General features: G+C 49.3%; 1 protein-coding gene across 8 annotated transcripts in view; it reads right to left on the minus strand.

The window, feature by feature from the left end:
- PKM (pyruvate kinase M1/2) overlaps positions 1–11,478 on the minus strand; it is a 33,360-nt gene extending 21,882 nt beyond the window's left edge. For 3 of the 8 annotated variants that reach the window (XM_025390041.1, XM_025390036.1, XM_025390037.1), the window contains exon 1: positions 10,972–11,478. Coding sequence is in view for 2 of the 8 variants with exons in the window: in XM_025390034.1 (XP_025245819.1) it covers positions 1,065–1,181; positions 8,439–8,488 (167 nt within the window). In the remaining 6 variants the exon portion in view is untranslated. Of the gene's footprint in view, positions 1–1,064; positions 1,182–8,438; positions 8,609–10,770 lie in introns of those variants that run through there. The other 5 variants (XM_025390042.1, XM_025390034.1, XM_025390040.1 and 2 more) reach the window with 5 other exon arrangements.
- Positions 11,479–11,750: the final 272 nt, after the last annotated feature.

Consider the following 11,750-nt stretch of genomic DNA (forward strand, 5'->3'; position numbering starts at 1 on the left):
GTTAGCTGATTAGAGACAAAGGCTCAGGAGAAGCTTCCAGGCAGTGTTTGAAGAACTATCAGGTAAGGATGTGAACCAGAAGCTTGCTACATTTCTCATCAGAAAGTTGTTTCCTTGAGTTCTCAGACCAAGGGCTACTCTTTCTAAAACGCTTTAGCCTAAATGCTTCAGCCAAGCAAGGCTCAGAAACAAGTCCCTCTTTAGCCCTTCCCCATCTCTTCCTAAATCTCAAAGTTCCAAATCAAGGCATCTCACACATATGACCCTTACTCCTTTACCCTGTTCCATCCCTGACTTTGTGGGCTCTCTGGGTGGCTCCAGCAGAGTATGCATCTAAACCCATCTCTGCCATCTCCAAAGAAGGCCTGTTAAGGTCCAAAGAGCTCTGAAGGCAATAGTGAACAGTCTGTCGGCTATGGAAAACTGATGGCCACAAGTCCTCAACCACAGATTCTAAAACTTTTAAAATGGGGAAATAAGATACCAACTAACTATTCAACGTGGCAAATCCATTCTTCAACTGTATTTCCTAAGCCTCTAATATCTACTATGTATCCTCTCTTCCAGGACCTATATGGTTTTGTATTTCCCAGCACCTAGTAAGTGGAAGCATTCTAGTGTTTGTTAAATGACCTTTCAGTCTCTCTGAATGCCTCTTTGTCAGAATCAAAGTTATGCCTCTGCTCCCCTGTCCCTAAATCTGAGAAACTTCTGCATTACTGACAGGAAAGCCTGGGGCGCCCTGGTCCCTCTCCCTACACTCATGGTTAAGGGGGGGCTCGCATACCTTCAGAGCTCCCAGCTGGGCTTAGGGAAGTCTGGCTGTTAAGGGAACATTACTGAGAGATGGCACAGCAGGCCAGGTGGAACACAAAGGCCTTGCTGTGGCCTCCAATGGGCCTACAATCTGGGGACTACATTGTGAACAAAATAAGATCTGAATAAGTGGGTCAGAGTAACTAATTCCACTCTTTTTAAAAACCATCAGCTGGCTCTTCTTAGACCTGAGATATCAGGGTCTTCTTGTAAAGACCTGGCTGGGGCCACTGAATATCAGGTCATACCTTTGGTTCTCTGGGCTTGGGCTTCCGGTGACATAATGCTCTCCTTTTGGCTCAGGTTGGCTCCTTGGCCTCACTTGCAAAGACCGCTCAGAGCTGAATAAAGTGTGCCCTGGAGAGCTGTACAAGGATTAAGGTAAAAGCTGAGTGTAACTAAAGCTCTTTGGGGTAATGGAAAAATTACCTTAATAACCAGGTATCCAGGTGGCAGCTGCTCTACAGATTCAGCTGTTATGTCTCTTTAAACACGTGATTTACTAACATTCCACTATTCTATACAAGAACCTGGTCCCTCCCCTTTTGGGAGTGGGGAAGGGACACCAAATTAAACATACCTAAAAGACCTGGGAGGATATATACTGAAATTTTAATAGGATGTCATTGGGGTGGTAGGATTACAACAACAACAACAAAAATTCCTCTTTATTAACAAATTTACTGATATAAAATAAAAATACTTTTATAGTAAGAAATTATGTATACCTTTCTTGGAAATATTTATATGCATCCTATAAAATTGTTGGGAGGAAGTAAATGAAATGTGAAGATACCAATTCATTAATCGGTTGCTGCTCTATGCACTTCAAGAATAATCTGCTTTTAAAAGGTAGCAAAGATACATGTCTCAAAAAAAAAAAAACCAAACAAACATGTCTTAGGCCCTACATCACAAATGTATTATAGGAGAGTTTCAATGGCTTAAAGTGGTCAACCTTAATATAGTCAGAACCTCAAAGCAAAAAAAAAAAAAAGTCCATAGGATAATCCCATGCCTCAAATCTGTTAGTTACATGCCCAAATCCAGCAAACTAGTCTGTTCTCAAGCTTTACAGTAAAAGCTTTGTGACAATGTTCTGGTACAGAAGGGCTGCCTCCAAGTCCAGAAGATGCCATTAGCAGGTAAAATTATATTGGCCTCAAACACAAACCCTATTTCAACTATCTCAAATTAAATCTGATGCCTATAAGCTCTAATTTTTTGCCAATAAGTACAAGAATGACAAATGAAAATTTCTATAGTGGATTTACACACTAGCAGTCAAAAAAAAAAGCTTGCCTGTCAGCAAGTTCATTCAGACTTCAGATCTCATGCATCCTTAATTCTCTCTTTGAGCCAGAGACCCCATACCTCAAGCCCAGGTCTTTCCTCAGGCTCTGACCTGAAGACTCCCTTGCAGGGAGGGCCAGAGCTCTCCTGCTTTCTCCAAAATCCTCTTCCCAGCACAAGCTGCCCACACCACCAACCACCTACTTAGAGTTGTATGTAAAACACTCACTGGACTCTCCCTTGGCTCCAGGAAAGCAGCCCAGTCTTGGTTTCTCAGGGCGGGCTTCTGGGAAAGACTCCTCTCCCTCATGCCAGTTGCCCGGACAGTGCCTGCCAGGACATGTGGCCCCACCCATGCCAGTCTGACTCACTACTGCATCCTCCTCCTAGGAAGGCACAGACATGCAGAGCCAACCTCCAGCCAGCAGTGGAAGCCTGGCGTATCCACTGATAGCAGCACACACAGTGCCCAGGTCCAGGAGCCTTATTCTTGAGCCCGAGCCCCTGCAGTAAGATCTTCCTCAGAGCCATGTCTCCTCTGTGAGAAAGGAGACACCATCTCTAAGAGGCCTTAGTCTGGAGTTACAGGTTGGAACAGGCACAATCACAGCTCAGCTCCAGGTGCCCTATTCTCCCTTTCCTTTCTCATCTCAGACAGTTCCTGGCTCTTTGTATTAGTTTCCTTTGTGTCAGACACAATTTTTCGGCCATTCTTCAGAAACCAGGAGACAAAAATCATAAAAAATACCCAACACTCCCCACTCCAACCTTTTTTTTTTTTTGAGACAGGCTTTCACTCTGTCACTCAGGCTGGAGTGCAGTGGTATGATTATATTATATTATATTACATTATATATTATAGCTCACTGCACCCTCAAAACGATCCTCCAGCCTCAGCACCCCAAGTAGCTGGGACTACAGGCACGAACCACACCCAGCTCCCATGCTCCACTTCTTAGGGCCAGGACTGTTGTTGGGTTGCGCTGGGAAAGATTCACGCTTCACTCCACCAATTCTTTCACAAAGGACCAAATCATTCTGCCCTAATAAACCAGCCTGGCCCGTGAGTCTGCATCTGCCTAAGTCATTTTTACTTTGTACCAATTATGCTCCGATACCAACCTCACACAGATCAACTGTAAAATGGTGGCACCTGATGCTCACTTTCTCTCTCCAACGTTGCCAGTAGGTACACAAGATTGCGTTCCTTGCTGTGACGTCAGTTTGCTACCTACATCTTCAAGCCATCATGAAGGCCTTTCAACCCTCAACTCTTCAGAACACCAGCATCCATTAGAAAGTTTGCATCATGATATTCTGGCATTCGGGTCAGCCTGCTCTCTAGCTCTCTTCCTCAACAATGGAAATGGAATTTCTAAGATTTGCCCTAATCAAACTAGGCCAGCAACATGATCAAAATGGGTGATGGGCCAGCAGAACCTAGTAAGGTCTGGAGTAGGCACTGTCCGTCTTCATATACAGTTAAGGATAATGACAATAGCATATTTGCATATGGGTGCAGGATACAGAGGATGAGATATCTTCTAGCTAAGAGACCTGGGTCTGAAGCCCACACTTTAACCCCAGCAGGCGCCACAGCAGAAAGCAGTATGGTGTTACCAAGCTACACAGAACAAAATGAGCCCACTTACAGGTTCTAGTAAAATTCCCTTGCTTTAAAAAAAAAAAAAAAAAAACATACAAAACACTTGGCTGTTTTATTTCTTCAGGGCTAAAAGTAAATGACTTGTCAACAGGAACCTAAGGTCCTATTTCCAGCTACAGTGTGGAATAGGGAAGAGCAGCTGATGCTAAACAGGCCTACTTCCCCAAAAGACCACTCAACTTCAGGTGAAGAAGTCCTAAGTCAGAGAACCCTCAGTATCCTCAGATGCCGAATATTTCCTGGCTCTATCCCAGCTGCTCGGTGCAGACAACTGGTTTCAGCCTGAAGGAGGTGGTTTGGGGGAAGTGTTAGTTGCCTTGGGACATGGTGCCTCCTTACTAGGATTAAAAGTAGGGTGGTATTTCTGGGTATGATATCCACACTCTAGAACCAGGAATCCTGATTTAGGGTCCTCTTAAGTGCAACTAAGGTGGGTTATGGCCTCAGCAAAGTGAGGCACTGGCTCAGCATTTAATGGAAGGGCTGCCCTGCATTCTAGTTGGGGCAATAAAGGAGGAAAGGCAGTGCCAACTCTCCAAGAGCACTGAACTAGTTAGTATGACTGGTCTTCCTACAATAGCCTTTATAGGTTTGCTTCTATTTTGTTATGAATTAAAGAAAAAAAAAGTTTTAACATCTGCATCTCTACCACCCAGAACTGACCATTAACACTGAGCCATGGCCGCCTGTGGTGGCTCATGCCTGTAATCCCAACAGTTTGAAAGGCTGAGGTGGGCAGATCACTTGGGACTAGGAGTTCGAGACCAGCCTGGCTAATATGGCGAAACACTGTCACTACTAAACATACAAAAATTAGCCTGGCGCGCACCTGTAATCCCAGCTACTTGGGTGGCTGAGGCACAGAGTTGCTTGAATTCAAGAAGTGCAGATTGCAGTGAACAGAGATCGCACCACCGCACTCCAGCCTGTGCAACAGAGTGAAAAACTCTGTCTCAGAAAAAAAAGGAAAAAAAAAAAAAAACACAAATAAAGGCTGAGCTGTATTTTCTTTACTTTCTTCTTCTTCTTTTTTTTTTTTTGTTGAGATGGAGTCTCACTCTGTTGCCCAGGCTGGAGTGCAGTGGCATGACCTCAGCTCACTGCAAGCTCCACCTCCCAGGTTCATGCCATTCTCCTGCCTCAGCCTCCTGAGTAGCTGGAACTACAGGCGCCTGCCACCACGCCTGGCTAATTTTTGTGTGTGTGTGTATTTTTAGTACAGACGGGGTTTCACCGTGTTAGCCAGGATGGTCTCAATCTCCTGACCTCGTGATCCGCCCGCCTCAGCCTCCCAAAGTGCTGGGATTATAGGCGTCAGCCACTGCGCCTGGCCCTTTTTACTTTCTAAAAAAAAAAAAAAAATTATAATTTTATACAGTTCATTTTTTCCCCATCCCCAAGCTCCTCCAACCCTTTCCACCTCCATCATGAACTCTTTTTTCTATTTTATTTATTTAAATAGAGATGGGAATCTTGTGACGTTGCCCAGGCTGGTCTCGATCTCCTGGCCTCAAGTGATCCTCCTGCATCAGCCTCCCAAAGTGCTGGGATTACAGGCGTGAGCCACTGCACCCAGCCACATCATGCATTTTGACACCCAATCACTGTCATGAACTCTGTATCCTTCCAGTTCACTGAATTCTATGTACAGTGTATCTATATCTATACTGAAACCCTATAATATTGTGGTTTTCTTAATGCCCTAAGTGGTACACTGTATATATCACTGAGTAACTTGTTTTTCACTCAGCAGCACATTCAAGATCCATCCAGTGGGTATATGGATCTAGCTAATTCATTTGAACTGTTACACTAGTCCACTGTACAACAGACAATTTTATTTATGGACTCCCTTACTGGTGGCCACTCCCCCTCCCCATTAAACTAGTTTTCCTCTATTAATCAATACTTTACTCTTGTAGTACATGTCTCCCTGTACTGTATGAGTTTCTATATATCCAGAAATTGAAGTCTTAGGTCATGGGGTATGTTTATTTCTATTTTTACTAAATATGGCTGATTTGCTCTCCAAAGTGGCTGTATCAATCAACGTTGAGTTGCTGCATTCCACACTTTTTTCCCTTGGTACTGCCAGACTTTTTAAATGTTTGCCCATCTGATGGGTGACATTTGTTTTTCTGCTCATCTAATGTTAATAACCAAAGAGGGATACCGAGATAGTTTCAATGTTTACAACATCTCTATTTCCCTGCTTAACTCAATCGAATCTCCTCTGAAATGGCATGGTGGACACAGTGGGTCTTATGTGCCCTGACTGATTCCATTGATGAGTAGTTCTTTTTTATTCATTGCCAAGGAAGACATCAGTTGTTTAAAACTGAAGTAACATGGCTGGGCGCGGTGGCTCATGCCTGTAATCCCAGCACTTTGGGAGGCCAAGACAGGCGGATCACGAGGTCAGCAGACCGAGACCATCCTGGCTAACATGGTGAAACCCAGTCTCTACTAAAAAATACAAAAAAATTAGCCTGGCGCGGCGGTGGGCGCCTATAGTCCCAGCTACTCAGGAGGCTGAGGCAGGAGAATGGCGTGAACCTGGGAGGCGGAGCTTGCAGTGAGCTGAGATCGTGCCACTGCACTCTACCCTGGGTTACAGTGCAAGACTCTATCTCAAAAAAATAAAATAAAATATGAAGAAACATTATCTGTAAGTAAACTGAAGATGTTTGGAAGGGATAGGACTCCCTTCAGAGAATCTTGACTGCAGTGTTCAGCCAGCAGCTGTGCTGGTCCACAGTCTGAAATGCTAGGACTGGCAACCTCACTGCCCTTGAATAACTGGTCTTGGCATCTCTCCCACCGCAGCCCCAGCCTGCTTCCAAGACTGCTTGCTGGCATGAGGAAAGAGGCTTAGAGCTCCCCAGGAGCTTTGTCTACGGACAGAAGTGGGGGAGGTGAGTCTCAGAGGCCACCGAAGGTACTGCAGCCGGCTTGCTCCCTCCTACGTGCAGACAAGCACAAACCACTGCAGGGGCGGGGCTTCGCCGCACTGGGTGGTGGGGGCCCTAAAGCCCCCAACTCCTGAGCTGAGCAGTCATACCAAGAGGCCGGAAAGCCCAGCAGATGCTGCACGCCACCCTCCACCACTCACCCAGGCTCACCTTCCCCCAACAGCTTCTTTAACAATGCCCCAAGTATTCAAATTACTCAATTATTCAGTCTGCCCCTTGGTAAAAAAATGCAAGCTCCCCAAAAGCAAGGTGGTATCACAAATGGTCTTCATATATCTGGTTGTCTAGCTCTATTCCCATCTGTATCAGAACTGATGCTTAAAGGGACAACTTAAAATCCTTAAGACCTCATACCAAATAAACCAATCTCACAAAGACCCTCGAAGTTGCAATAAAACTCAGCTCACAGGGGCAATGCATTCTTGTGGTATACCAGTTAAATTGGGATTTGACTGTGGGCTTTTGGAGTGATTCAGAAAGAAGGGTAATGTCAAATGAGTCATTTTCCTGTACTCTGGTCTCAGTCTTAGCTCTTGGCCAAGATAACACATCCGGATTTGCCTTCATAAAAGCTGAAGCAGGCCAGGCGTGGTGGCTCATGCCTGTAATCCCAGCACTTTGGGAGGCTCAGGCCAGTGGATCACCTAAGTCAGGAGTTCAAGACCAGCCTGGCTAACATGGTGAAACCCCATCTCTACTAAAAATACAAAAATATTAGCTGGGCGTGGTGGCAGGTGCCTGTAATTCCAGCTACTTCAGGAGGCTGAGGCAGGAGAATCGCTTGAACCCAGGAGGCGGAGGTTGCAGTGAGCCAAGATCGCACCATTGCACTCCAGACTGAGCAACAAGAGCAAAACTGTCTCAAAAAAAAAAAAAAAAAAAAAAAAAAAAAACCCTGAAGCTTTAAAATGAACTAAAACCCAAGTAAAGTGAGTTTGTAATGTAAGTGCTGCATTTTTTTCTATCTTCCTGCCCATGGCCATTTCCTCATTTCTTCCATTGCTTCAATATTAAGAAACAAACAGCTTTAAGAAATAAAATGGTTTTTCCTGTGACCCCACATCAGTGTCACAACATTCAAGGCACAGAAGCAACTCCCATAAAGTGCTAGCTGTTTAGAGTCACAGCCACCAAATTTGCTAAGTCACTGGGGGTACAGTTCTTAAAGAGCTAATGATGCTCTTTGCTAAAATACGAATACATTATTTCTAACGCAATGCTTACAATGAAAGCAGCTGTGCTAGACAGGAGACCAACATCCATACATTTTGGCTCAAGTCAGTAACTGAGAAATGAGTTCAAGAATCTTCTTTAAGTCATCATTAATCATGTCCCAGGAGAGGCTGCTGTGCCCGCTACAAAAGGGCCAGGAATGAAGCTGCACAGACTGCATTAGCTGGGCACCGGGCTCTGCCACTCTGCACCTAAGTTCTTAAGGCAGTACAGAGAACCAGGTGACCCGGACCAATCATTTTTCACTTAGTTGAGGCACTTTTTTTTTTTTTTTTTTGAGACAGAATCTAGCTCTGTCGCCCAGGCTGGAGTGCAGTGGCGCGATCTCGGCTCACCGCAAGCTCCGAAGTTGAGGCATTTTTAATTAGGGGAAATGCATGCTTCATTATTTGACTCACTGAAAGGGGAGAAGGGACTTTTTAAGCCTGCAAGAACCACTACGTAGTTTCCCCACTCACCCAGCGAAGATAATTCTCTCAAAAGCAGAATAATTGACAGGTTGAGTCATCTTCCCCACAGAGCCCCACTCCCCCACAGATTTGGTGATGCGTTACATTTCCCTTCCCCACAAGACAGCCCACTCCTGCCCCCACAGCACCTCAGGCCACCAAAGGGCAAATTATTTGCTAACAATGCTGCAGCCGGGGAGTCCTGACCTCTATCTCCTCTGTGGCCTCGGGAGTAGCCACGCCCTCAAGATGGCCAACTGGGGGTTACTGATCCTGGCTCCAATCCTAATCTCACCAGCAGGCAGAGCAAGTCAAGGGCTGGAATGTTCCCCTGTTAAGAGGTATTCCACTTACAGGGGAACACCGAAGGCTTAACTCAGCCCTTCCTTGCCTGCCTTTGTCTAGAGGTCCCAATCTCAGATGATCAAAGAGCATCTGCTCCGAGCAGAGAGTTGGAAAGTTACATTATCAGCGACTTTTGTCAATATTAAACCAGATCCCTGGGGGGGCTGGTTTCCAGGAGACACGTGGTTAGAGAGCCTGATTCCCCACGATTAGCTGCAGGCGTTTGCGGACAGCAGTAAGATAATGAATCAAGGCCCTTATGCTCAATTCTGGACTAAGTAATTGTGCTCGAAAATAATATATTCATTCACAGGCTTTTCTTCTGGGTATTTCGCCAGAGATGAGACACTTAACTGAGTGTGCAACATCCACGTAGGCATGAATCCTTTCAACCATCATGAGGAAAATGTTACTCCCAGTTTTCCCAGGGGAAACTGAGGTGTAGCGGCTGAACTCCTTCAATCAGTCTCAGGAAATTAATGAGTCAAACCTGATTCTAAAAGCCTTTCTGACAACTTCCCGATGTCTCTCTCCACGTGGACCTTCACTGTCGGCCTCACCTTAACCCGTACCAGCAAAGGTCCAAGCCCTGGGTCTGGAGTATGCAGATTAAGAAGCCCAGGGATGCCTTTCCATGACTAGTCTTTAAATGACTTCAGACTGGAAGGTGCTTTCCTGCATCTTCTAATCCAGTGTGCTTGCCACCTGGTGAGACATTACGAGGCTTCCTGTCCCCCTCCCTCCCACAGCAGGAAGCTCGTGCCCCACTCCCAGCATTACCGGGTATACATTTTAAGATTGTGAGCTCGGTGGGCTATGACTCGTCCAGTCATTCTGGTCTCTAACTCCGACCCCCAAAGAGCCCTTGACCCACACCGTTTGCGTTGAGTGAACGCCACAGATTTCCTGCCCCCTCCGTAACCAGAGCCCACCCCCACACCACCCCGCGGCCTCCGCGTTCCACAATCAGGGCGCATGTGTTAAAAAAAACCTGCTGGATAATTAAAAAAAAAAAAGAAAGAAAGAAAAAAGAAAAAACGAAAAGAAAAAAAAAAAAAAACCGTGCCGGAGAGGCGCGGAGCGGGCGAGGGCCGGCAGGCCCCAGCGAAGCCTGCAGACGTTTCTACGGCCCGTTACGCGGCCCAAGGCCACCGCCCGGTGAAGCGGGGTGGACCCTGGGCGCGGCCGCTACGTGCAGCCCGGCCGCGGCGAGATGGAGCGTGGTCCCTGGTGGCCACCCGGCAAGGGCCGGGAGAGCTCGCGGGTCCCGAGCCATTCCCAGACCCTCGCAGGCCACCCATCTAATCCCGGTCGCATGGGACAGCACCGCGCCGCAGGGGCAGCCGCCCTGCCTCCCGGCAGCGGGGCAGGCCAACGTTACGTAAGCCTCCAGCTGCTCCCGGGCCGCCGCATCCCGCCCGCCGCGCGGGGCACCCAGCCCAGCCCTCCGCCCGCCCGCCCGCCCCGGACACGGGGCCCCAGCACCGCCCGAGCCTGCTGGGAGCTGGGAGGCGGTGATGGAAAAGGGGCGCGGGACCGCGCTCGGAGACCGGAGCAAGTGGGCGGGCGCGACCAGCGCAGAGAGGGAGGGAGGCGACATGCCAGGCGAGGAGGGGGATGCGGGAGAGCGGACGTGACCAGCGAGCAGGGGGAGGGGCGGCAAGAGGGGACTGGGGCGCAGGAAGGGCGGTCGCGCATGAATGGAGCATGGACCCGGGAGGGGAACCAGAACCGAGTTTCAGTAAGTTACACGGAAGCCATTAGAACGAAGGGGCACGCACAGGTTTAAGAGGAGTGGGTGGAAGGACCGGACTTAAGGAGGAAGTGGAACAAACGAGCACGGAACAGAGGGCGCGGAGAAAGGGGAGGCAAGGGTGGAATCAATCACGAGGGACCGAGAGAAGGCAGGCAAGGATGGAGGCGCATTGAGGATTGGGGCAGGAGGATGGGACCAGAATGAGGGGGTAGGGCTGGGACGGGAAAGGAGCCGGCGGACCCGCCTGATCTGGAAGGAACGGCGCTGGGGACTTCTGAGGAGCCGTTCTCCAGTCTCTGAGCTCCACCGCGTCCCACATGCCCCGGATCCTGCGCTGCCCCGCCTGCGTGCCCGGGGCCGGCCGGCGCGCCGGGATTCCGCACTAGCCGGGTGCACGGGCCCTTGGTGGGGACAGATGGCGCAGCCTCTTGCACCGCTCACCTCTGGCGCTGACCGACTCGGGCTACGCTGCAAATTGGAAGAGATGTGGATCCCAGGGACGTGCAGCTGCTGTGCGAGTAGCAGGAGCCTCAGCCTCAAGGTTATCCCGCTGCGGGCCGCCGCAATCCCTCCGCCGCCCCGCCCTCTGTCCAATCTCGGCTCCCGGCGACCCGGGCCCCGCCCCCTGCGTCTTTGCGGGCGCAGTCACCTTCAGGAGGAAGCGCGGTGGCGGCGGCAGAAAGCGCGGGCAGGTTGCCCTTTCGGGGGTACTAAATTCTGCGGCGGAAGGACACAGATTCAGAGTCACAGTTTAAGGAACCTGACGGCCAATGGGAACGCGGCGGGGCAGCGGAGCCCGCCCCTAGAGCGACTTCCCTCCTAGACCCCCGGGCGCCGGGCCACCTGTTGCCGCCAAGTTGGGCTGCCAGATGAGGTCTCTTCTTGGCCCTCGGCCCAGGCCACCCCAACTGTCCCGGCCTACCTGGGCAGGGCCCAGATTTATGGGTTCCGGGGCAGCATTCTCCCGGCCCCGCCCTGCCACTCCCGAATCCTCCGGGTGTCTGCCCTGGCGCACCCTCGGAGACTGAGCTGAACGGGAAGTTGGGGAGAGCTGCAGACTTGTGCGTGGTTGGAGGTCTCCACCGCCTTCGGAGGGGCTCTGGCACTGGAGCGGCAGTAGGGAGAACTAGGGACTGCGAAGTGGGCCTGGAGTGGGAGCGCGAGGCCCTTTTCCTCTTAGGACCATTTGTTGTCTTAGAACCGCGGAACAAGGAAGGACA

Source organism: Theropithecus gelada, chromosome 7a, assembly GCF_003255815.1.
Source record: "Theropithecus gelada isolate Dixy chromosome 7a, Tgel_1.0, whole genome shotgun sequence".
NCBI lineage: Eukaryota > Metazoa > Chordata > Mammalia > Primates > Cercopithecidae > Theropithecus > Theropithecus gelada.